General features: G+C 41.1%; 1 protein-coding gene across 3 annotated transcripts; it reads left to right on the plus strand.

Annotated features, from left to right (window-relative positions):
• The first annotated feature begins 388 nt into the window (after positions 1-388).
• Positions 389-27,292, plus strand: LOC307021195 (sodium channel regulatory subunit beta-1-like). Of its 3 annotated transcripts, XM_079653074.1 has the most exons (7): positions 389-715; positions 5,852-5,966; positions 15,761-15,930; positions 18,276-18,513; positions 20,692-20,833; positions 22,386-22,458; positions 26,757-27,292. In XM_079653074.1, the coding sequence occupies exons 2-6, from the start codon at positions 5,885-5,887 to the stop codon at positions 22,453-22,455; spliced, it is 702 nt and encodes a 233-aa protein (XP_079509200.1). In that variant the 5' UTR covers positions 389-715; positions 5,852-5,884; the 3' UTR covers positions 22,456-22,458; positions 26,757-27,292. The 3 variants fall into 3 exon arrangements, 2 of the variants coding, with proteins under 2 accessions (XP_079509200.1, XP_079509201.1); XM_079653075.1 differs by lacking the exons at positions 389-715; positions 5,852-5,966 and adding an exon at positions 10,484-15,675; XR_013803093.1 differs by lacking the exons at positions 389-715; positions 5,852-5,966; positions 18,276-18,513; ... (1 more) ...; positions 22,386-22,458; positions 26,757-27,292 and adding an exon at positions 6,549-15,675 and having other exon boundaries at positions 15,761-15,891.
• Positions 27,293-27,483: the final 191 nt, after the last annotated feature.

Here is a 27,483-nt window from a genome sequence, read left to right on the forward strand (position 1 = left end):
TGTTTATTGAATAATAAATGAATGAATCATAACAGTGATTGACAGCTGATAGGAATAATATGATTGTTAATATTATCATATTAATTCAGACAAATATTGATGACAGTTCATTAATGTACTTATTGCAGCAGTCTGCTTAGATTTGGTACCCCTGCTGGTCTTTTATTTGTTATTGTTCAGTTGCAATTCATTAAATGATGTAGACCTGCCACCTTACATATTTATATTTAAGGCTTTACTGATGTGTCACAATAATGTCACCTAATGTTTTTGACTGCGATTAAATCAGCATACTTCTGCCAGGGGATGGCACCCCTCAACATCTCCTGCCACACTCTTGCCACCCCATGAATATTTGTCTAGATCCGCCCCTGGAACTACAGCAGGCGTCACACGCAGGATCCGCTCAGTCACACACACGGAGTTTTTTTTACCGCAGTGCATCTGCAGCATCCTCTGATCTGAGCGACAGAGGTGCCGCTGTGGCGCAGGGAAAACACCGTTATCAGGCACAGGAGGACGGATGTTGTGTTTTTTTGTGGAGGGTTTGCCTTTTCTTTGCACCCCCGTGCGCTCACGCAATTTATCTGCCGCATGAGAGGAGCATCTCCTGTGCGGGGCCATTAGATAGGCCTAGGTGAAATCCTTCCACCTTCACAGGAGAGGAATATTCATTGTTTCTGCGAGGACACGACTCGAGGAGAGGAGGACGAAGGTACGTTTTAACCGTTTTTTTTTTTTTAATTCTAATTGAAACATTAAATCGTTTTTTTGTTTTTCAATTTTGCCCCAAAACAGAAAAACGGAAATTCAGCTCGTTTTTTGGTTTTTCTGTTCTTACTGTTAAAACAAGTATAGCCTACCACTCAATGTTTCGTTTCTATAGATGGGTGGGTCTCCAGTGCCTCCTTGCTTCTGATTGGCTAGTTTGCCCTTGCGCTGTACTCTTAAAAATAAAGGTTCATACTCTTTGCCTAGACAGTGCAGTGCGTGTTAGCACAAATATACATTGAATATATGGCTACATGAAGACAGTCTGTCCGTGTGTCCGTGTGTCCGTGTGTCCGTGTGACCGTGTGTGTGTGTGTGTGTGTGTGTGTGTGTGTGTGTGTGTGTGTGTGCGCGCGCGCGCCTGTCTGTCTGTCTGTCTGTCTGTCTCACGATCTGTCTATCTGTCTTGCACTGTCAGCCATGAGTATTTCTCTGTATGATGTTACTGACACTGCTGAATTGATGCGGCCGTATTGCCCGTTTGCGTGGTCAAGTCAGCATCGAGAGAACGAACTAGGCCTGCATTAAAACAGCTTGGAGGTTGAGGATTGATAAATACTATTTAGAGTAGCCTACTTTTACTGTGTACTTTTTGAGTGATCCTCTGTCAAATTCCCCTCTTGAGTACAATAATGCATGTTTTCTGCTATCTTTGAAGAGAGGTACAATTATTTTCTGCCATAAATTCTTAATGAGAGTGATACTGTGTGACTCAGTATACTAATTACTACACCAACAAGTACTTTTCAGGTATTCTCTTTCAAATTCCCCTCCTTAGTACAAGAATGCATCTTAAATACAAATGTGTCATTAGACTTACTACTTCCAGTCAGTACTCCAGCAGCAGCTTTTACCCCTTGGGAAATCTTTAGAGAATATCCTGGATAGCTGGTCTATCCTTCAGCAAAGTGACACACCCAGTCACTCTTGTTGGCTTCTTATGATGATGCTATCCTTTAACACAGGGGTCTGCAACCTTTTTGACCAAAAGAGCCATTTTGCTCCTTTTTCCAAAACATTTTTTTGTCTGGAGCCGCAAAACATATTTCATAGCTTGATAGCTAATAAAGTTGTATTTATTGTTATATCAGACAAAAACTACAGATTTTTTGCATTTATTAGGCTATTTATTACATTATATAAAACTGTTAACCTCTAATAAGAAACAAAGAACTCCTATAAGGAGAATTTAAAATAATACACAGGCCTACTTTAAAATAAATTAAACACAGCACTTGGGGAGTCCTCTGCACATTTGAAGGGAAAAAAAATATTATTAAAATGGGCCCACTTTGCACCCTAAAAAGAGTTAAAGGTAGGGTAGGCAAGAATGGAGAAACCAGATCGAGTGCACTAGAATTTGAAAGTACACAACCGGAAAAAATATGCCTCTTCCTTCAGACTTTCTTACAGAGTCCCTCCTCCAACACACACGAACGCGCATCATCAATGAGGCCACGAGATAAGTTTGTGCACAGATGGAAGGCTGACGGCCATCCAGTTATTTTAGCCGGGCCGGCTAAAATGATTGGTTGTGCTTTTTACAGCGCTATGGCTTCCAGAGATTAATTTTTGTAGGTATTTATTGTCAAAGCATTTAATATATTCATTGCTATCGGGACGTTAAGAGCATTTCATGGAATATAACAAAAAGTGTTTTCTGAAATAAATTACATACCCCATTGAACTATGACTGAAGATTGTCAGCTGTCTTCCTCTCCCTTGTTGTTCCTCGATACGTAAAGGCTGCAGCACCGTTGACAACTTCTCTCTACATATCAAACATACCGGTAAACCAGCATCGATTGCTGTGAAAGCATATAACTCTGTCCACACAGAATTAAATCCTGTGTTCCTCCGGTACTTTTCTTTGATTTATCCAGAGTTCGCTCATCGAGCCGGGGGTCAGGTTATTTGCCTCCAAGAAAAGGCGCTCGCGCGGGACCGTAGCAGGATGTGAAGCATATTTTAGTTGACCTAATTAAAACGGTTTTGTTTTTTATTTATGTGTCACAGTATCACCTCAAAATACAAGATACGAAACATTTTCAACCGTGCAAGAAAATATAAATAGTCTTACAAATACTTTTTTTATTTTTTTTATTTCCTTCTTATTTTTGTCTAAGCTCAAGGGAGCCAGAGCAGGGGGCTTAAAGGGCCGCATGCGGCCCGTGGGCCGCGGGTTGCCGACCCCTGCTTTAACAGCAAGCGCCACCATTTGGTAGAGCACATTTTGTGTCTTTATATCTTTTTGAAAAAACAATAACTCCGTCTCCATCTGATTCAGCCAGCTCTATTTTTTGGTTGACATGTTATGCACAAAACAACCTCTAGATATCACTGTGGTTCGAACAGAATGCCCTTCAGCTAGCTTCCACTGAGATAGTTGGCATGCTAAAAATCACTCCTGAAGAAATCACTCTTTTTGGTCAACTTTTGTAAGGTAACCAGATCATTTTTTACATATTTTAGTGTCAGAGCACTTACTGAACAGAATTAGATAACTTGATGCACAAAACATTTTTGTAACAAGTGTGTAATTAGTTTTTGGAAAATATGCTCAACCAACCGGTCGAATTGGCCTTCATATTTTAAACTAGCAATATGATTTTTTCAGAGTTTCAGAGAAGTTTTCCAATAAAATACGGTAAATACCTAGATTCATGGTAATATTACTAAATCTAGTACTGCCTTATGAGTCTCAGAGTGAAAGAGTCATAATAATTTATTTAGCACCTTTCATGCATGGCATTCAGCCCAAAGTTGCACACAGGTGAGCAAGTTAGACCAACACAGGATATAGACATTTGCTGTTAGGCCAGTTGTTTGTTGTTAGGCCAATTCAGCATACAGTAAGATGAGCAAGTCTTTTTTTTATAATGAAAAACACTTTACATTACTTTTTTCCATTTTTTTTTTTTTTTTTACAATTATAATTTATTATTTTCTATGAATATATCTGGTTGTATATATTGCTCATCTTCGATAAAAAAAATTGTTTTATTTGAGTTTGTGTTATATTTGAGTTTGATGCATAGGCTACAAATACTGTACTATATGATGATTGTTGAAAATACACTTTTACCAAAGCTGTCACGTTTTGTTTTCTCTCAACCAAGAAAAATGTTTTGAAGTACATGTACGTTAAAAAAAAAAAAAGTATTATTAAGTGTCACCTTTGTTAAGTAAGGAATGTTAGAAGTAGGCCTACATAAATACAGTACAAAGCCTACACAGCACTGCATATGTGGCATTAGCAGCTGCATTCAATAACCAATCGATTAAACCAAGACAGAACAGTAGTAACCACTCGAAAGAGACTTACATGTTTGTTTGTATTATTATCCTAATCAACAATCATTGAAAGACTGAATATAACCTTCATTTTACTCAAACCAGGGGGATATTGGTAAATCCGTCTACATTTATTGTGTTTTTACTGCATTGATCGGATCCAGGTGTGAGATCGCTTATATCACAGTTGTGTTGCTTGTTGCACCTTCAATCTTCTGCAGGGATTTTTGTGCTTTATGTGTGATGCAGCCATGGATACACTGACAGTGAGATCTTTTTATGCACTTAGTAGATAGTAATGTGTTAGAGTCACTACTTGATGTGCCTTATCTTGATAAGCAAGTAGAAATGGCAAATAATTGTTTTTCATAATAGATCTTGACTTGTGCACAGGTACGGGCTAATGTTGCCCGGGCAACAGCCTGTTTGGCCTTTTTGGCTGACCTGCCCCTCTGGAGAGAGCGAAAGTTTGCGTTTTCTTTTTTCTGTTGTGGCCGAATCAACAAGATAAGCCCACAATTAGTATTGTAGCGTCTCGCTGCGGGAAACACACTTTGTCAGCGCTGTCATCTGCCGGTGCGTGCACCTCAGTGTCGAATTTTGGAAACTTGATTTTGAGTTGTCTCATCATGGCAGTTAGGGTATAAGGTGCAAACTAGGGGATTTTACTTCCTCTTGATACCGTCGGTTATTTACAAAAAAGCACCTAAATATAGCCTACTTGTTGTTATTGTGCTTCTGTCTTTCTGTGTCTTTTCATCTGTAAACTCCCTCATGGGACCGCTCGCTCTCTTTTCTTGATCGCCCTCTCACGGGTGAACAGTTCAATGTCCCGCTTAATTGCAGGATTTCTGCCATGTCTCTTCCACTTTATTTTGACCATCTCCGTTATTAAGTTATGGAATACTAAATAAATAAGTAATTAGATACCTTATCGTTACTGCGCTCATAAAGAATGATAAGAATAAGGATAATGCGTATCGAACTGGTTTAATTAATTAGTGATTTTATTTAAGGTAATTAGTTAGAGGCCCTATTTTATCAGTATGTCTGTTACAATGGTCAAACTACATTAGAACAGAATTTTCCCCATGTTGTCTTTAATAGTTACTAACAATAGATATTTTAATGAGATATGGACTGCAAAACAAAACATTTCCCTGGTTTTCATTTTTAAAATCAAGTCACCGAATGCAAGTAGTCACCTTAACTTATTTTGTTATGAGATGTGAATTACTGTTCAATTTAGTTGATGTAATTTTTTTTCGGGTGGGAGGCCCTTTTTCCAGTTTAGAGCAATAGCCCCTCCAAATGTCTGTGCACGTCCCTGCTTACATAAGTAGCCAAACAGATGTTATTTGGAAAACCAGAGATTTTTGCAGTTACAAAAACAGTAGAAAATTGGTCATCAGTCTATTCATATTTTCTTTCTCTACTTTTACAAATCCATACCTGCTAAAATCACATGCTATTTTTGTGCGACAGAGATTTGAATCCTTTCTCACGGTGTTTAAATCCCTTTAGCTTTCTCTGTGCTCCTCTCTCACACCCCCTTCTCCCACAATACCCCTCACACATTCTCTTTTTAGTGTGTCATACATCATCAAACAGGCCCGGCCTCAGCCTCTCAGCGACTTTGTTTGTTTCCTGCTGTCGTTACACTTGTACTTTCTTATTTTACTCACTCTTTCCTTCAAATTATTTTACCTGTGTCTCATCCTCCTGTCCTTTGCCCTGCTTTCTCCTCACTCATCTGTCTTTCTCATACTTGTTTTTACTTCTCCAGGTGTGTCGTGCCCTCCTGTCTGCTGCTTCCAGGATGCATTTCTCAGTCCGTCTGAGTCTCTGCCTGCTAGGCTTCGCTCTTGTCTCTCTGTTTCCTCAGCCGGCGCGGGGTCAAGGTAAGTACATCCACTATCTTTCCTTAAAAGAGTGTCCGAGTTAACCGCTCTGTCGGTGCACCCGAGCTGTTTACTGATTCGGGGTGACCGGAGCGGCACGACACTCAGACCGAACCCCTCCTTTGTGCCCAAGTGCCTAAGGAGTGCGTTCAGGTCGAGGGCTATTAAATTAGGGGGTTTTAGTCTTCCCCTCCATGGTGGGGCCTGGGAAGCTAAACTGTACCTCCTCTGCCCGGTGCGTGCGCTATCATGGTATGTGGAGCGCACGGCTGCCCTTAGACGCACCGAATAGCTGTTTGTGTGCGTCGGGGCGGGGTGATCGGGAAAGCTCTGTCCAAGAAACGCCTGTGAGTGCATTGGGCATGCCTACGGACAGGCTTTCAGACAGAATTCAGACAGAATTCCAGCTCCTACCTTCTGGTAGAAGATTCAGGGTTCCCAAGAGCAGGCTGAAACGCTATAAGCACTCATTCCTACCTATGTCCATAAAGCTTCTTAACATTCACATGAAATGAAATGTAGTCAAATGTAATGAAAGGTACTTTTTCAATGTTGGCCACGAGGGTTGTGCAATAGGTCTGTGTATTGTGTTTGTTCAAACGGTGTATGACTGATGATATGTGTATGTCTGTTAATGTCTACTATGTGTGTATATGTACATGTATGCGGAACTGCAGGACAGAGTCCAGAACAAATTTCCTTATGGGGACAATAAAGTATATCGTATCGTATCGTATGGTATGTAGGCGGGGAGAGCCTGCCCCACAGGGATTTGTGCGCACTCCACACGGGCTGTAGCTGTGTCAACAGCCTTATTCAACGGCGCGAGTGTGGAGGATAAATGCACAGCGGCGTCTTGGTCAACGCCAGGCCCCTTCATAAAGTGTTATCTCTTGAACATGTCTGGCTCTTTCTCCTCGTCTGTGCTTGCTGGGGCAACACAGAACTGGTGAGGAGGGCTGTGGGTCAGTAGGCATCTGACCCCCTCCACGGACGTAATGCGCCTTCGCCTTTCCCCGGCCCTCTGAGGGGTCCCGGGATGGGCGAGGTGCGCACTGGCCCATCCACATTTTATTCCACACTGTAAGAGTCGGTGAGGGCTGATAATTTATTCCGGGAAATTACTCAGACCTACTAATTGACCTAACCAAAGTTATTGAGTCTATGTAAGTTTACTGCTTGGCTCAGATCCACCAACGTCAGCAATATCTCACCTCTATTAACTCTCCGAAGAACCAGGTTCAATTAACTGCTGTTTCAATTCAGACAACTCTCTTAAATCTATTTAAGCGATCCCGAAGGATTTTGATATCAGTAAATGAGGTGTGGCCCTACCTAAGTGTGAGTGTGGCAGGGTGCAATCTTACCTCTGAAGCAGGAGAGGAGAGCGCAGATGTCTTTTAAGTTGTCCCAATCCAAAAGGTGGGATCAGTTTATTTGAAGAAAAATAGGTCCAAACTAATACAGGGTTTTTACCTTCTCTCTTTACAACAGTATAATCATACTAAATCTATCATGCTGTGATCATGTTCTAATATGAAACTTTAATTCACAGTTTTACATTTATTACCATAATTTGTAACTTCAACTGCCCAATTCAGTTGTGACATTTAAAATCTCCTGATAGAATTTAGAGGCAATTCCTCATAAAAGACCGGTGATAATAAAAAGCACATTCAGAGTTTCATTTTCACCCAATAAATTTCACATCAATTTCATACCTTTTTTTCAGACACAGATGGCGGGAATAACATTCAAAAACCCATACCTATCCGCATGAATTCGGAGGAAGATTCCTCACAGCTGGAGGGCCTAATATTCACAACCACACTCCTATATTCCAACACAGATGGCGGGTATTAACATTCAAAAACCCATACCTATCCGCATGAATTCGGAGGAAGATTCCTCACAGCTGGCGGGCCTAATATTCACAAACATATCTCAATTCATTCCACTCATTTCACAGAGTAATTCACTCAGCATTCAACCAAGAAATTTGAGAGATATTTGTCAAGTCTGAGAGAACCTTACCGAGAGCTATTAACCCAGCTCTGAGGGACAGAGCTTACAGAGAGAGAGCATACCAGGGGAACCCCCCTCTCTCTCTCGCTCTCTCCCAAAAAGAAAGTTCCTCCCCATCCGCCAGTGTCTTTATACTCGAAAACAGAATAGAAAAACCTAAGACACCTCCTCCACACCCATATTTGTGAAAACTGGGCGTGCTATTTTCCAAAATCCTATGGAGAATTTGCATTGATTTTTCGCGAAGGAACCAGAAGAAGTTTACTTCCGGGTTTTACGACGCGTCACTGCGGTTCTCTATAGATCTCAATAGTCATCTTTTATGGTGTAAATGCCTTTTTAATAATAGCATTTTTGAATGGAACATTCTCAACATGAATGCATAAATCCAAATAAATATAACTTAAGGATGTGGAAAAATACTGTGTTTGAAATGTATAATTGAAATTAGATGTTAGCTTTTTGTTTTGATATATATATATATATTGTATTCCAGTCTCCCTTCAGATATGTTAAGTGGCATGGCATTCAACACAATGCTGCTCACCTCCTTCAGTTTGGAGAAAAGCTGGTTAAGGTTCAGCATTATGGGGGGACAGGGCTGCTGAGCCTAAAGATGGATCTGTTGGTCCTGGCACCAGGGGGAGAGACAACTGATTTAGTATGAATAGCTGCTAAAAATGTACCTGCATTTATTAAATGTCAGCTAAAAGAGCAGTGAAATGAAAAACCTCTGAATTTTCTCTGAAGATATTAACAGTAGGCTACTTAATGTCAGCTTAGTAAATTATTATTTACAATGGACAACGCTTAGCTAACAGACTAATTTCCACCACTCATGGACCACAGCCACCTTTTCTTTTGAAAAACATGGTGACATACTGTCGCCCTTTAGTCCCTCTCTCTTGTCTTTCTCTCCTTTCTTTTCTTTTTTGAAAGCCTGACTTTGTTAGTCGTTGAGACATGGTTCACACGTAAGTATTAGCATCCCTCCTCACATGCTCTCACTCTCTGCTAGAAAGTGCCAGTGCCACCGTGTTTGGAGGCAGGACCAAACCATTACATGTAAATAGAAGGGGGGAGGCTTTGGATAAATAACTTTTGGAAGAAAATAACTTCAATGAATTGTAAGTTTAGTGAGTACATTATCAATATAACATTCTATTAAAGGTGGGGTAGGTAATTTTGGAAAAACCAGCTCGAGTGCGCTAGAATTTGAAAATACACAGCCGGAAAATATCTGCCACTTCCTTACAGAGCCCCTCCTCCATCACACACGAACGTGCACATGACCAATGAGGGCACGAGATAAGTTTGTGCACAGATAGAAGGCTGACAGGCAGGTAGGCCATCCAGTTATTTTAGCCGGGCCGGCTAAAATGATTGTTCGTGCTTTTTACAGTACTACGGCTTCCACAGATGACATTTTTTTTTATAGATTTTTTGTCAAAGCACTTCAGATATTCATTGCTATCGGGATGTTAAGAGCATTCCATGGAATATAACAACAAGTGTATCTTGAGCCGGTTTCTCAAACTTACCTACCCCACCTTTAATGTTAATTCTTGATGAATGATGAAAGGTTACTTAAACATTTTTTTCTTAATGCTCTAAAATAGTTTGGGCCCCCGTGGTGAGCATAGGCGGATTTTGCGGGGGGGCAGGGGGGGCATTGCCCCCCCTGGTGGCTGAAATATGTTATATCATTACTAAATCTAAAACTGTTCCAATACAAATATTTTGTATATATAAATATTTTAATAGATGTAATAAAATGATTGTTACAATACAAATCTGAATAATATCATCTTTTGTTTGAAATAATTTCATTTTTGAGCAGTCGCATGTTGTGACCATAGACTGTATATATAAAGGGTTGTGACGTGTGTGTGTGTGTGTGTGTGTGTGTGTGTGTGACGTGTGAAGTTAAGGACAAAAGTTCCCTCACTTTTTTTTGTATCCAAGTGATTCAGCTATTGAATTAGCAGTAATGGATATTCGGCGATTTTTAAAACGTCCAATTTCGTCTTCAGCTTCAACAACAGAAGAGCCACCGACTGAGCCTAACTTTACCAACCAGCAGCCGTCACAATGTCAAGTGGCAGACACGCAAACGAGCAGCTCTGGATTAGCTAATGTTAGCCCCACAGCGGAGAGCTCTGGATTAGCAGGACCAGCTAACATTAACCCCACAGCAGGGAGACCACCGGCACCGGGGCCGTCAGTGGGTCATGATGATCTTGGGGAAAAGCACAGCTGTCCCAAGCAGCCTACTTTATCCGATTTCCCCTCAAAAATGTTTGGGAAAACGAAACGATCATTTTCCACGTACTATTACAAGAACTATCCCTGGCTGGAATATTCAGTACGAATTGATGCCGTCTTCTGTTTTTCATGCCGCCACTTCCAGACTGACAGCGGTGTGGAGGATTCCTTTAGAAAGGGCCTGACTGACTGGAAAAACTAAGCAGCAAACTGGAGAAACATGCACAATCCCAGGCCCATCTGAACTGCATGGTTAAATGGGATAACTATAAAGTGACTGCATCTTCTGGATCTATTGCAGCGAAACTTTCCCGAAGCCACAAAGATTCTGTTGAGAAGAACAGATCTTATTTGTGCAAAATTGTTGATATTGTGAGGCTGTTGTCCAAACTCGGATTGCCTTTTCGTGGGCATTGGGAGGGAAGCGAGTCAGAGTCGCGTGGAAATTTTCTTGAGGTTTGTGGATTTTTCTCCAAGTATGATTCTGCTTTTAAAAACATGCAGTCCAACTATTTCAATGCTACTAGCCCGGATTTCCAGAACGAAGTCATTGACATATGCGCTAACTTAGTTCGTGCAGAAATTGAAGAGAAAGTGCAGGATACTGGATTTTTTTCTATAATTGCAGATGAGGCCAGGTCTTGCAAAACGGAACAATTATCAGTAGGCTATGTATCAGATATGCAGAGCAGCTTGAAATCAAGGAGCGTTTTTTGTGTTTTATTGATTGCTCAGCATCTCGCAACGCGGCTGGGATTGTGGAAGCAATAAACAAAGGACTTGAGATGTGTGGACTGAAACATATCCCAGTTGTTGCCCAGAGTTACGATGGTGCCTCCGTCATGTCTGGTCACGTTTCTGGTGTGCAGCAGCGCATCAAAGAGACCCACCCATACGCAGTGTACGTGCACTGCATGGCACACAAACTAAATCTGGTGCTTATGGAGTGTTGTGCTGTCAACCGCAGCGTGAAAACATTCCTGAACGTCATTGACAAACTCTACTCTGTATTTGCAGAGCCGTCAAACCATCATCGATTCATTGAAATGCAGAAATCACTGAATCTGAAACAAACTGAAATAATACAGCCAAGTGAGACAAGATGGGCTTACAAGTGGCGATCTGTGAATTCCGTTAAAACTCACTACTCTGCAATTATAGGGTGCCTGAGAGAAATGAGTGACGAGGGAGACAAGTGGTCTGTGGAGGCCAGTGGCCTTTATGCCCACATGACCAGAATGTCTTTCATTACATGTGTTATTGTATTGGAAGACATACTGCGTGTGATTCATGTTACGCACAAGGCCCTACAGTCCTCCAGCTGCACACTCTCCGAAGCTGCAGCGCTTACCGACAACCTGAAGGCGCACTTCAAATCTCAGAGACAAGCAGATACGTGGAGCAATATGTGGGGATCAGTGAAACAGTTCTGCCGGGACAACAACGTGCCAGTACCTGGGGATGCAGATGTTGAGTGTCAGACTCCGGGTCCCCTTGCACCCAAAAGAAAACGGGTTACAAAACCCCCGAACTCCCTCGACAGTTTCCTGGTTACAACTACTTTGGGCCAAAGAGAAACTGATGAAAGTGGCGCACAAATGTCACAGAGTGATACAGCTGGATATCAGCAGCACCTCTATCTCCCTGTGCTGGACACCCTCATCAACGAACTAGACAGACGATTCACGGGAGAGTCCATAGAGCTGGCACGAGCATGTGGAGCAGTGTTTAAATGTCAGAAAAAAGGAATTGAACCTCTCGTACAAAAATACGAACAGCTGCTCAAAATTCACCCTCTCCTTCTTGGAGCAGAGATGGACCTTGTTAAAGCCTCTGCTGTCGCACCTGTTGCACTTGAGCATCTCCGAAAGACTGTTAAAAAGGAGAGCTATCCAAATCTATACAAGATGCTCCAGTTGGCACTGACTCTGCCTATCGGATCTGCCACCTCTGAGAGAAGTTTTTCTGCAATGAGGAGAATTCGGAACTGGCTGCGGTCAACGATGGGAGGAACAAGATTTTCCTCACTTGCGGTTCTTCACATTGAGGACGACATAACCGCACAGCTGTCACCTGAGGGGATAGTGGACGTATATGCGGAACGTAAAAAACGGCGTCTACTTCTGAACTAAGGTAGGACACCAAGGGATATAGTAGTTATCAAATAAGTATAAGATAAGCACAGTTTTGATACGTTTTTTACAGTTATGTAATGCACTGTTGTTGGGGGGAGTGACCGCCCCTTCCATATGAGTGTGTGTGTACGGCGGGCATGAGGCGTGCATGACGGGACGAGTTGTGTTCGTATGTGGAAAAGTCATACTCAGTGCGGTGAGCACGAAATAGTTGGGACTGTGTACTGAGTGACGTCAGTAAAAAAGGTTTGCCCCCCCAAGCGCAAATGTCAAACTCCGCCTATGGTGGTGAGGGTGTTTGGGGTGGCCAGGATTCCAACCCGTCACATGTTGACGGTCGGTCAGGGCCCCTCCCCGTCACTCTATTACGCACAGGGTACCCCTTGAGAGTCAGTTTTCAACGGGCAGGGTGTCCCATTGACTTGCATAGAGCTCCCCGAACGTTGGTAATAGACGAGTTGGGATCGCGGCGAAATGCTCTCCGCAGATCCATTCTCACAGCGTTTATCAACCTTTTTCTTACTCAATATCAAGCCACACTTATTGTTTTTACTTTTTTATTTTAATTGAATAATGTAGGACTTTTGTTGCCGTCAGTTATGGGGAGAGTAGGGGCTCAGAATACTGAAATCTGTACTCTTTCATCGTTTTTTCCTTCGAATTTTGTATTATTTTCTAAACAATAACACATAATTATCCTTGTGTTTATTTATTTGTTTGATTAATAAACACAAGTTGGAGTCCGTCAGGACCGAGGGTCGGATCAGCTCATAGTAGTTGCTTTAGAGAATTTTACACGTAAGTAGGTAAGTATTCTCTCCGCTTCGCTTGACAAACCCTGTGATAGTCCTCAAGCTCTGTGATTGGATGTTTGAGTGTGCGCCGGGGGTTACGCCGAGCGTCGAACAGCACTTTGAAATGGGATGGAACCACGGCAGACTTTCCAAAACTGGATTTGAACGGGTCCACCCCGTCCCCCCCTCCCCCACCCCGTCCCCAGAACTACACATGCTTGCTATTGTGTTTCGCAACATGTTCTATGGCACTTCTCCACTGGGAATTGTAGTTTTAAAAGACGTTTTTCGTATTTCCCATAATAAGAAGTTGCCAGTATTAAACTGTGTACATCCCTGGAGGTTTAAGGGATAGGAAACACTCAAATTTAAAACATATAATTAATAAATGGGTGAAAATTGCTTGTGCCCATAATAGGCAGCATTAATATATACCCACATGACAGCTAAGGTCAGAAGAGCTTTATTTAACAGCTGGTCTTATGTCTGTGACCCCTCCTGTTGTTAATTGATAAGCCTGAAACATGCACTTGTCAAGGTCCAGATGCACATTTTACAAATATGGCAGTAGCCATCGATCATCTTAAGATAAGATATACTTTATTGATCCCAAGTTGGAAACATTTGCGTTACATCAGCCTGTGTAACAGTTGTAAATATGCAGTGGTGTTCATTTGTAAATCATTTAGTTTAGGACAGAGTGAATACACATACTATACAGAGATGCTGTATGAGAAACCAATTAGATTTTTGAACATTGAACAATGTAAATATATTCTAGTAGACCTCAACAATGGAATTATGATCAGTAGAAATGGCCATGACATGGGACCTTTAAATGAGCATCATCTGTCGATGCCATTTTTAGGCTGACCACGCCCCCCTGGAGCTCAGTTAAAGGGCCAGTTCACCATAATATCAGCTCCCACCCATAGACTGTATATATAATGGACGTAGGGTCCGTGACGTCACCCATAGGATTCTGCAGAGTTGCCGAGAAGCCGTAAGTAGGCGGAGTCGGCCACTAATATGGGATTAGTTTTGTTTCATAAAGATAAAGCAACACTTTCTCAGAATAAAGCAAAACTATGAGTTTAAAGGGGGAAAAAACAGTCAAGCAAAATAAAATAAATTTAAAAAATACAACTATTAGTTGTACTCAACAATTCCTAATCATGAAGGTGGAATGTAACTATATCCCGAATAATTGTTATTGCATCCAGGGGTAGAAACATGTTTATTTCTGCTGTAAAGTTTGGCATTTTAACATGGGGTCTATGGAAATTGATCCTTTCTGCAGTCATCGCTTATCGGCCAATAGATGAACTGCAGTTTGTGGCACTTCCTTATTGGCGTCCCGGCTCTGCCCCAGAGTTTGCCGCTTGCTCCCACCTCTATTAAAGCCCTTTAATAAACGTGATATGTGCGCCAGGTGAGGGCGTAGTCTGAGCCCCCTGCAGTGTTTTCAGACAAAGCTAAACTAGCGTCAGTTTAAAACCAGCGGAGCAGGAACTACAGCAGGCGTCACACGCAGGATCTGCTCAGTCAAACACGGAGGTTTTTTATCGCAGCGCATCGGCAGCATCCTCTGATCTGAGCGACAGAGGTGCCGCTGTGGCGCAGGGAAAACACCGTTATCAGGCACAGGAGGGCGGATTTTGTGTTCTTTTGTGGAGGGTTTGCTTTTTCTTTGCACCCCCGTGCGCTCACGCAATTTATCTGCCCGCATGAGAGGAGCATCTCCAGTGGTGCGGGGCCATTAGGAGAGGAATATTCATTTGTTCTGCGAGGACACGACTCGAGGAGAGGAAGCCTCTATTCCAGGACAGTGTTTTCAGTGATCCAATAGAGGATACATATTTGTATAACACCAATAGATCGGTCTGTATTTAATCTGTAGCCTGTAAAAAAAGGTAGCCATTTCTTAAACTAGAGCTTGCACATACATCATGTAAGCACTGGCGTCAAGGTGTACTGGAGACAGAGAGTAGCTTGCATGTTGCACCTTATATAAACACACATTTATCATATTCTTTGTGTAGCTGTGCATACGGCCCTCGGCAGGTCCAATGATTGCTCTGTGCATCTCACACTAAAGGCTTAAGGGACAACATAATTACATATCAGAGTGTTGATCTGGAGAGCACTGTGAGTCACCAGGATTGTGCTGTTATCTAATTAGAAGCACAATTAAAAACCACGATTTGAATACATCAGGTGAATAGAGATAAATAAGGGAGCAGTAGTGATCACTAGGAAATTGTTGCCACATTGAGCACTGTTGACACATCCTAAAGTACATTAACATAAGGAAGGGCTGTAGGCAGATGCCTGACACATTCATCTTTTAAAACTTCAACGACACACTTTGGAACTCCATACAAGAACCCACAGAGAAGAAGAACCACGTTTTTAAGGCTCCTAAAACATAATCCGGTGACATGGATGTATCAAACCTTGTTGTGCTTTTTATTTTATTTCATATGATAGGTAAGTTGAGATGATTCATTCAAGCCTTTTTTAATGTTGTGGCCACACCGTGCTAACCCAGAGTTGTGATATCCTCCCTGTTTAGCCTTGTACGAGGGCCGGGGGGCCTGTGCCGAGGTGGACTCCGACACAGAGGCAGTGGCGGGCGTGGGGTTCAAACTGGGCTGCATCTCCTGCAAGAGGAGGACCGAGGTGGTGGCTACTGCCACCGTCGAATGGTACTTCAGCAGCAAAGGAGAGTCCGGCTTCTTTCATGTGAGTGCAAATCATTGCTGGGAAATGTCTGATGTCAGCACATAATGTTACTGACGCAGCATGTTGTGGAGCACAGGAAGTATTTGTGCTTCTAAAGGAGTTTTAGTCGTGCAAGCATCCCTGAAATCACACTCCTTCAGACAACAGCTATTTTTATATGCATGCATACACTGTAAAGTGCGCACCCGAGCTCCTCTCCCTTCTCACACACCCACATAGACGCCCTTGATGGCATCACAGAGTCCAGTGCCGAGGTCATCCCGAAGTTCACATGCAATCAATGGTGATATTTTACACCACAAAGATCATTACAGCTCCAGAGATGACACACAGCCGTGATGGCCTCGGGTTAGATCCTGATAATGTAGCTGCATGGATCAGTATGTCCTAATGCAAATATTATAAGTGGTAAGTTGGACTTGTATAACATTTTCAATAAAATCGAGATCTTTTATATAAAAAAGCAACATTAATTTCAGCTGACATTTTGACTTAATGCTCCTTTTATGTGTCAATGAAAACAATATCTCTCATGGACACACATACAGAATATTGTTCCTCTACTGTGACATGTCTCCATGTTCTAATTTATATTTCTCATACTGCCTGTGCTGCAGCAGCTCTTTTCACCCTCTGTCTGAAACCAGAGCCCAGTCTCCTCTAATTGGCTCTGTTGTGATTGGTCAACAACTTAGAGATGTCCCGCCCCTTAGCCTATCACTTACAACAGACTTGTGGGTAAACAAATGTTTGAATGGACTGCGATATTGCATTAAGTGATTTGTAGTTAATTGAAAGAGAGTTTCATTAGTTATTTCCTTTTAGATTGGTGCCTTGTGTTCAGTTAAATGTTCAAGTTATTCATAAAAAAATCATCTATCATTATTTTGTATTCAACAAGCAATTTGTTATATAGTAGCAAGATAGTCAAGGCAGCAGAGAGGCATATGAGTACACTTTAATATCTCTTTATTTTATCTCAAGCATTTCCTTGATATTTAACATTGTAGTATTGGATATCTTCCTCAAACTGTTATTTTATCAGCATTTTACCTTATTGTCTCTGTATTTTCCTTTACGTAAAAATGGAATCTGTTTTTATTGTGTACCACTAAACACAATGTTGTTCCCTTTTATATAAAGAGTAAAAAAACATTGGACACCTGATATCGAGCTTTGGGACTTTGGGTATTACCTAGTCTCATTATGCTTAACTACCTGCACCAATGACAGAGCAATTATTCAAAATTCGTTTGAAGAAAAGCTTTGTTGTATAGAAAATCACATTTTACAGCAGTACAAGAAACAAGGTTAAGTAAAAACGACTCTAAATAATAAAGAACAAAATAAGACAGTATAATTATTCAAAAGCTATACACTATATATACATACAGTGGAGGAAATAAGTATTTGATCCCTTGCCAATTTTGTAAGTTTAGCCACTTACAAAGAAATGAACAGTCTATCATTTCAATGGTAGATTTATTTGACTAATGAGAGAGAGACTATCAAAAAGAAAATCCAGAAACTGACATTATATAAAAGATACAAATTGATTTGCATTGTGGGAAATAAGTATTTGATCCCCTGCAACCAACAAGGATTCTGGCTCCCACAGACGGTTACATAAGTCCTCTTCCTTTAAGAAAGTACTTCTAATATCAACTTGTTACCTGTATAAAAGACACCTGTCCACAGAATAAATCAATCAGATTCCAACCTCTCCACCATGGGCCAGACTAAAGGGCTGTCTAAGGACCTCAGGGACAAGACTGTAGACCTGCATCAGGCTGGGATTGACTACAAGACCATCAGAAAGCAGCTTGGTGAGAAGGTGAAAAATCAAATGGGCATCGATCAACAATCAATAGCCCTCGCACTGGGGCTCCACACAAGATCTTGCCCGTGGGGTATTGATGATCATGAGGAGTGGACCAACATCCTTCCTGAGATGTGCACAAACCTGGAGACCCACCACAAGAAGTGTCTGACCTCTGTGCTGTCCAACAGGGGTTTCTCCACCAAGTACTAACACATGTTCTGCAAGGGGATCAAATACTTCTTTCCCACAGTTAAATACAAATACATTTGAATCTTTTATATAATGTCAATTTCTGGATTGTCTTTTTGATACTCTTACTCTCACTGTTTATATAAACCTACCATTACAAATATGGACTGTTAATTTCTTTTTGAGTGGGCAAACTTACAAAATCTGAAAGGGATCAAATACTTATTTCCTCCACTGTATAGAACATTGTACATTATTTGTGGAAATATATATGTGCAGAAGTAACTGGTGTTCTGTCAGAGCAGCATTGTGACTGACCTTGATGTCTTTGCAGATCTACAGCTACAATGAGGACGGCGCCACCGTGGAAAGCGAGAACTTCGTGGACCGTGTGGATTGGAACGGAAGTAAGAGGAGCAACGACATCCAAGACGCGTCTATATACCTGCTCAACGTCACCTTCAACGACTCGGGAACCTACCGGTGCTTCTTCAATCGCATCCTCTTCTACGACCACTATGAGTACAACACCGTCATCCGCAAGGATGTGAAGCTCACCGTGGTGGCCAAAGGTACGATGACTTCTACTGCAGATCTACAGCTGCTGGGCCTGTGATGGGAGAGCGAGTCATTAGGAGCAGGGTTTAAGAGCAAGCACTGCAAAAAAAAAGATGTTAAGAAGTAACCTAAGTTTGGCGGATTTGGGGCTCAGGAGGTGAGTGGTCTTCCACCAATAGGAAGGTCGCTGGTTCAATCCCCAGCCCATGCAGTCAACATTTCAAAGTGGTCTTGCAGCCTCTGCCTCAGCCATTTACAATATTTGTGAGTAGGTGAATGCTTGAATATGTATAAGTGCTTTGAGGGGTCACAATGACTGGCGCTATATAAATGCATTCCATTAACCTCCAATAAAAATGGCACAGAAATATTGCAAATAAATACAATTTTTAATAGTTTTGAAAACGACCTCTTCAGCCAAGAATCTTAGCCCGTCATGAAAGCTTGACTTATTTTTTTAAATATCTGATTTTTGTTCCAGACCATAATGATTAAACGACAGAAATTTCCAAACTGATGCCTACTCACAAGTGCTTATTACAGTTTGTCACTATGTATGAAGTCACATCTATATCTATAGTACATAAATTGAGTGTGTCACTTTCCAGACCATAATGATTAAACGACAGAAACAGTAATAGACACCTCGCTCACTCAGTTTCTCAGTATGTATGAGCAAAAATGATTATTGCTTTCAATTTATTGCAGATTATCTGATTTCACCATATTAAAGGCAATGTAAGGTATGTAAAGTATTAGGTCAGTGGTCATCTACATCTGTGTAGATGGATGCAGAAACAGGGCAGGGCCCCCTTTACAATATATATATATATTGGGTTCCATATTAAACTGGGCCTACAATACATCTATCCAGCCTAAAGTAAACATACTTTTTTAGAGTGCAAAGCTCTTAAATAATAATGCGTTCTTATAGTTTGCCGTTATATATAGGTGCCTCACAGTAAATTAGCAGAGGTAAGCTAGGTCATGAGATAAAGTGAGGTTATGTGCATTATCAGACATGTTTTAATTTAAATTAAACCAACAATTCGGCGGCATCTCTTTTGTAACGTCCTTTGTTGAAGACCAATGTTTTAGACTAAAATAATGCTTTAGAATTAAGTATGATTCCTAGGCAGCATGGAAAAAAAGAGGGGGACTCAGTCATGCTTTTCCGGTTATTACCCGTCCCCTTGTGTGTTATGTAGCTTTGTCTGCATGTAAACTGTCTGCAGAGTCACAAACCCTCAAAGTAAACCCTGTAGCAAGTAAAACTCTAACACAGAAAAGACCTGTCTATGCTGCCCCATAACGCCTCGTTGGAGATTTCTCTTTTTACATTTGTTTCTTCCGGGACCCAAGTGACGTAACAACGTCACTTGGACCAATGGACCAATCCGCGGAGCCGTTACGTTACGTCCGCGTAGCCGTTACACACACACACACTCAATCTTTTCTCAGGCAGCTGCAGCTCCGGATTTCTCAGCCTAAGAAGGTGGGACGCGACGAGACTGCGAGTCTGTGTGAGCACACACAGACTCACAGCCAGGTGTGTGAGCTCGGGCTGGGTTTCGCTGTGTCTCGCTGTCTCGCCGACCCCACGCAGCAACCAGGAAACCACACCAGTAAGCCCGCTCACACTGTCCGCTCCTTGCAGCAGCGAGCCTCGCAACGTCCCGCCAACACGGCACCCAGACCCCACGCAGCATTCTCATCTGTTTGTCATTACTGGTGTCATTTTCTGGTTGCTTACACCATTGTAACACATAATCACTGATGTTCCACTGTAACGGTGGTGGACTCATCAGAACAGAGTGGGCAAGCTGACCAATCAGAGCACAGTGGGCTCACAGGGAGGGGGGGGACAGAGAGTGAATGCACATACTATACAGAGATGCTGTATGAGAAACCAATGTGAGTTTGGAACATTGAACAATGTAAATCTATTCTAGTAGACCTCAAAAATGGAATTATGATCAGTAGAAATGGCCATGACATGGGACCTTTTAATGTAGTTAAACCAGACAACATACTTACAATGCATAAGATGTTAGCTGCAGCTGCATCTCCATTCCAGATCTCTCTTACCGAAAAATCCCATTCTTTGTAATTTCACTCACAGTTTCTGCTTGGTCAGGTGGCCTCTCTGGTGTCTGTCTGATCTCTTGATTTACTGTCTTTCATGTGCGCAGCGACCCGAGGAACGGCTTCCATCGTGTCCGAGTTCATGATGTACTTTACCGTCATCGGCCTGCAGGTGTGGCTGCTCATAGAGATGATTTACTGCTACAGGAAAATAGCAGCTCATGGGGAGGAAGCATTACGAGAAGCGGCGTAAGTATATTATAAACATCAGTATTCACATATTGCTTACACCATGGGGAACCTTGTAACTCCAGTTGTGACGGTTTGAGTTTTATTAAATGGTTACATTGCAATTGATATTTTATAGATAGAGACTATTTACTAACACAAACATTCAAACAACTTAACCCAATAATACTAGTCTAAACAATACCTTGGATTACATGTATACAGAATTATGAATGAAAAAAATACATTTTTAGAAAACTGAGTGAAGCCATTACAAAGAATGGCTTCAGGAACTTTAATTTGAGGAAATTTGGGAGAAATGCAGATTGTATATATTTATTTATCCAATCTTTATTTTTCTTACTTTTTTATAATCTCAATAGAGAGCACCCCATTTGTCTTCCTAAGCAAATCTAAGGTTTTTATCCATAACATTCAAACTTGTAGAGACCAAACAAAATTCTGGATTTTTATGGCCTTATAAGATATTCAAAGATATTCATGAGCCTAAAAAAATCCAGCAACGATTGTTGGCCATAATCAGTTTTTATAGCATAAATGCATAACGTAAGCTACCATTTTTGATAAGTATTCCTAAAATATGTTTATGGAAACATTGTGGCTAAGATGTTTACTGTTCTGTTCTAAAACATGCATTGGAAGCAATGCTTTAAAATCACCTCAATCCAAACAAGGGCTGAACAATTTTGACATTGTTGATCTTGTAATTGCGATATGATTGAAGTTGTTCAAGGGATTGATCACTTTCATCGTTTTTCATGATCGGACTGATCTGTACCAAACCAAGATTTTTTCATAAATAGTATTTTGACACAAATTTTGAATTGAACTGTTATTGTGCCTTCAGCGGCTTGGTTTATAAGATTGTTCAGCCCTAATCCATACTTCAATTCTTTCATTGGGTTATTGGCCAGCAAAGATGCCAATTAGGATATATCTGCTTGGCTCTAAGTAAGTTAAATCTGGAAAGATTTACAAAACTAATGAAAGACCCGGTTACATTTGCATTAAAATGCAGATATTTTGCAGCTCAATTAAGCAAACATACATTTCTTTGACATTTGGTGTTACTGGGCCTTACTCTAAAAAGCTTACTACCAAGCTCAGCGATATGTTAAACAAATAATAAATAATGCTTTGAAATGTGTGTATTTCCTCATGAATTCCCCATTAATTCATGCTCTATTGCTGATGTCACACCTATATTTTAAACTTTTACTTTGTTACATCTTGTTAATGCTTCATGTTACTCTCCTACTTCACCTGTCCTCGCTCTTCCCTACCTTTAAAGATTATCAATGTTTCCATTGTGTTTGTGTGTTTTCACGTGTGTCTCTTTGTCTCACGTTCCCTGCGTCTACTTGTCATGTTTTCGTCTTGTCCGTGTCATCCTCCTCCCTAGTAAAAAAACAAAACCTCCCTCCTGTAAGTCAAAAACCTGTCCTACAACCATAACGTGAAGATTCGTTTTTAAAATGTTCACCATTTCATTTCTATATAGTCAAAAATGTGATAATATTTCACAACATTGTTTTTTCTCTTTTCCTTCTAGAAATGCTGAATATTTAGCTATAGCCACGGAAGGTAAAGACAACTGTGGGGGTGTACAGGTCGGAGAATAGCAGGTATGTGTGTGATCCTAAAGATTGCTTGGTTTTTAAATGTAATACTTGTTTCGTCAATAAGCAAGCTGTGTCCATATATTAGCTTTAAATATTGAAAACTGTCAAAGGCTAAAGGCCGCATTTAATACTGGCTCAGATTCATCATACTCTACTCATGCGATGTTGTTTGGAGATAAAGCTATAACCTTTACTCTTTTGTTGATGTAGACAGAGTGCAGATGAAGAAAAATTAGATTTTCTACGTGTTTCTTAATGAGCCTAGAAAGCGATTTAAAGAATCTAGACAGTCAATCTTAGTATCTTGCCCATGGATATGTTGACTGCAGGGGCTTGGAATCAAACCATCAACCTAAAGTCTGGTAGGAGAAACACTTTAGGGGTACATCTAGGGTTGGGTATCGTTTGAATTTCCACGATTCTGATTCCGACTCTGATTCTACTTTTCGATTCCGGTTCTTAACGGTTCTCAATTCCGATTCTTTGAGGGGTAAAAAAAATTACATTTATTCGAGAAACTTTTACACAGGTTAGTTTACAGTAATATTCACATTAATCAGTCTGTTTATATTCACTGCTATGTAACTGTAACCTGAGAACCACTGAAGCTACAACAGTGCAAAAGTCCAACTTCTAAAGGAACCCCCCCCCCATTTAAAAACAGTTCTTGGTGAGAAAAACAAGCATATCTGCCTTTTCAGGCATACCGGGAAGAAATGTTTGAACATTTTAAAGTAAAATGCTTCAATCTGGCGCACTTTAAGCAGAATTACTAGAGACTAGATCTAGGGGGTACAACTCTAAACACTCATATGAAAAAGATTGGTTTACATTTGAATAATTAAATAAGTATGTGAACATAACCAATAACCTACCATAGCCAATAACAAATACATTTTATTTTTGTTGTTCATTCATATCTTATTTTACAATTTTATTTATGCATATTTTTTTATCTCTCCAGTTTAAAACGATATGTCTGGTTTGTTGTAGACCCAAATAAATAAAATAAAATAAGAACTAATTCTCAAAAAAGATAAACGCCATTCTTAAAATGTATAAACGAACATTAGTTGGATTAATATTGATTAGAGTGCACAATAGAAATAAAATAATTGAGAAGAAAAAGAGATATGTTATCTATCAAAACCCAGTTAGATAAAAATTCATTGGATTGCACACTTTGTTTGTTTGTGTGGATATGTAGCAAATTAACATTTTAAATAGCACTTAATGACTGACTGAATGGAAATGACAATAAATGAAAATGTAAAACGAAAAAAGCGATCATGAAAATGTTTACAAAAAATGAATAAAAGGATTTTTGACCACTTTGTTGTTCAGATATATCACATATTTGTAACTAAATGATACATGAATTGAAACAAAACACGGTATAAACTGAGGAGTGACTCCCGTGAGGTTCATGTATTTTCTTCACTCCGCTGGGAAACTGCTCTCATGTCAAGAAGCATCATCTATATCGTCCAATCAGTGAGTGATACACAGTAAGGGGGCGGGGCGAGTGTCTGAGGATTTCATCAAAGGATGGTCTGGTGGTTCCTCGATTATAGCTCCTCCATTCTCGCTCCTCGCTCCTCGCTCCTTGGTCCTCCGGCAAAAATAAGGCCATTGGGACGCTACTCAAGATGGCGCAGACAAATCAACTTCCGGTGAGACCGGGACCGAGGAGCGAGGAAATGAAAAATAAGAGAAGTGAGAAAGGGCCCTGGTCCCAGGTTACGCTGTAGGAAGTGTAGGTGCAACGCTACATTTACCGCCCCACCGCAGTCATACAGTAGGCTACGGAGAGCGGCGAGAAACATTTCCTCAGGCATCGAAAAGCGGAACAGAAATTCACATTTCTAAATGATGCCGTTGGAATCGAAATGTTGGAAGGTTCTCGGTACCCAACCCTAGGTACATCCCATTTCTCTGAAATTGTATCTATGTTCTCCTCACCTCCGCCGATCCTTGCGTCTTAGTCCATCCCACCTAGGATGCACTGAGAGAAGCAAGAAAACCATGTAAGAGAATAAACAAGCCAATATCAGTTAAAAGACTTGGGATGTATCCCAGGTAACAATATTTAGTGAGTGGCATAACTGGGAAGTTAACCAGGCAGCTAGAAAAGTGTTTTGCCGTATGCATCAGGCGATCATTTTGGATTAAGTAAGCGGCATCTTCTGGTCTAGTTTCAACTTCTTCATCCATGGCAATTGGATAGGATAGGAAGGCTAATATTTGACCAACTGTCATACTTGTTTTCCACGCCACAGGAAATGTAATTATGATTACAGCTATTGTAAGCACTTACTGATCAACAACACGCAGCACAGGACCTACAGGGGGCTAGATGTGCTAATGAATTTTGATATATGAATAGCCTAGGCTACAGAAAAACAAGATTTATTAATGTTGGCGAGCTAATATATACCGTTTCATATGGAAATGGTTAAAAAAAACACACACCATCTGAATCATAATCACCTTGGAGAGTATCAGTGGATTGACTAAATACCGTTGATGTGACCTCTAACGAAGGTATTGCAGAGCAACCAACCTTGACTCAGCAAACAGGTCGACTATTTTCATTTCCTCGCTCCTCGGTCTCACCGGAAGTTGATTTGTCTGCGCCATCTTGAGTACCGTCCCATGGCTCTTATTTATGCCGGAGGAGCGATAATCGAGGAGCGATAATCGAGGAACCACCAGTCCATCCATCCATAAGAATGGCGTTTATCTTTTTTGAGAATGAGTTCTTATTTGATTTGATTTATTGGGGTCTACAACAGATGATACAAATGTTTGTGTCAGTAAATGTGTGGCAGGGGTGTTTGTGAAAATAACGGGGACAGAGCTGCTGTCAGACGAACAGCTGTGCGGCGTCATCACAAACGGACGTCGCTTCACGTGACGCTCCGGAGGAAAGGACGTCCCATTGCTCTTAAAACTCATTTCCCTGCTTCTCGTGGTTTCCTTGCGTCCCTCCATGCTTCCCTGGAGGGAGGGACTAAACACAGGGAAACGACGTAAGTGAGGGAAGCAAGGATTTCATTTAACCGACCTGAGACGGGGCCAGAGCTTCAGAAGTAGCATACGTTTAGCTTGTGACACTGACTGACAATAGACACGCAGCGCACCAGACGTTCCATTCTATTGGATGGTTCTATTGAGCATTAGGTGTGTGCAGTGTACTGTCTACAAACAAAGTGCTGCTACAGCTGTTTTTACAAAGCCCCCTTTGCTCAATCTGAAAGAGTTTAGAACAGTTAGTGCTCTGATATCTTATGATTAATACATTTATTTGTTGACTATGAAACCGTATGTCGGGCTTATATTTGGAGCTGCTGGAAATATTAGCAATATATTGTAGCAGTGATTATGAAGTCACCAGAAGTAAAACATGAAAATATCTTAAGCTTTTGTTAACCACATAATTATCTTATTTCAGGCATCTAACCAAAATCACATTGAGACAAGCAAATCGTAGGTGGCAAAATGCTAACTTATTTCCAGTTTTAAATAACCCAAAATGATTTAAAGAGGCCCTATTATGCTTTTCTGGGGTCCCCTTTCCTGCAGTGGGTTGTATAGGTTTGAAAATTGTACCTGTAAAATGGTGTGCAAAGGCTAAAATCTCGATTGGACTCCTTTTTCTTCACTTCTGTAACATGGTGACATCACTAATGTATATAACACTCTCGCTTCTATTGGCTAGCGCTCCAACACATTGTGCGTGATAGAGACGTCCCGCCCCTTTGCCTAACGGTTGACCACTGACAACAGAGCTGGCTAGCTAACCATCAGAGCAGACTGGGCTCTGGTTTCAGACAGAGGGTGAAAAGAGGTGCTGCAGCACAGGCAGTATGAGAAAAATAAAGAGCTTTTTGAACATAAAGCATGGAGACATTTTACAGTAGATACACTACATACTGATATGAACCTGGCAATGAGCAGAATAGGGCCCCTTTAAACAAGGACTATTGAAAGTAATTTACTAGCAACTTTTAAAAATATCTTACCAACTGCAACTTCAGTGAACTGGATTTTCTGAAAACATGGAGCGGTTATGGCTCAGGGGAATAATGGGCATGTTCCAATCAGAGGGTTAGTTGTTCGATCTCCATCTCCCGCAGCCAGCATTCCGAAGTGTCCTTGGGGAAGGTACTTAACTGCAAATTGTTCCTGCAGGCATGTCTGTGGTACTAAAGTGTATGTAAGTCTCTTTGGATAAAAGGGTTTACAGTGGTTTGGAATGACTGCCATAAAGTCCATTATTGTTTTGTCTTCTTCCTCAGGCGTCTTCCTTGGACTGAACACATCAATCCGCCCACTGACCTGCATGTAAACAACTCGGGGGGGGGGGGGGGGGGGGGGGAACTCCTCTTCATCTCAAGCCTCTATTTTACCTTTTCCTCGCCGAAGATCACACATGGATATGACATCACAGAGAGCATGGTCAGCACTGTACATAGTATCTTGCGCCACAAAAGCATGTCCTGCCCTGCACTTATTCGAGAAATCATCATGCATTAATGAAATTGTCAAAAACGTATACTGTACAGTACATACAGTATTTATTTAAGTATGTGGAATCGCTCATTTATATAAAATGGAAGATGTACTATGGGCGTCTGTTGGACTCCATGAGGCTGATTGTATAAGAAAGCTTTTTACTGAATCATCACCACATAATGTATAAAAAACACGACACACAACATGTATGGTAATTTATAAAAAATATAATGTGATGGATTATGATAGACTGTCTTTCCAGTTGCTGGTTGTACATTCAATAAAAACTCAAGAGGCCATAATAAAAATTCTAAAAGTACATGCGATGGAGAAGTCTTCTGATTTGATTCCAGAGTTTAAAGGGGCCTTATCGTGGTTTTGGGGGATTTCTCTCTACTATAGTGTGTTATATAGGTTTCTCTGCATGTAAATGGTCTGCAAAGGCTAAATTCCCAGTGTTCCCTCTCACACACTCTCCCTCCCCCCCCCCCTGTCTGTCTGTCTGTCTGT

Source organism: Notothenia rossii (genome assembly GCF_949606895.1).
Source record: "Notothenia rossii genome assembly, chromosome: 10".
Classification (NCBI taxonomy): Eukaryota; Metazoa; Chordata; class Actinopteri; order Perciformes; family Nototheniidae; genus Notothenia; species Notothenia rossii.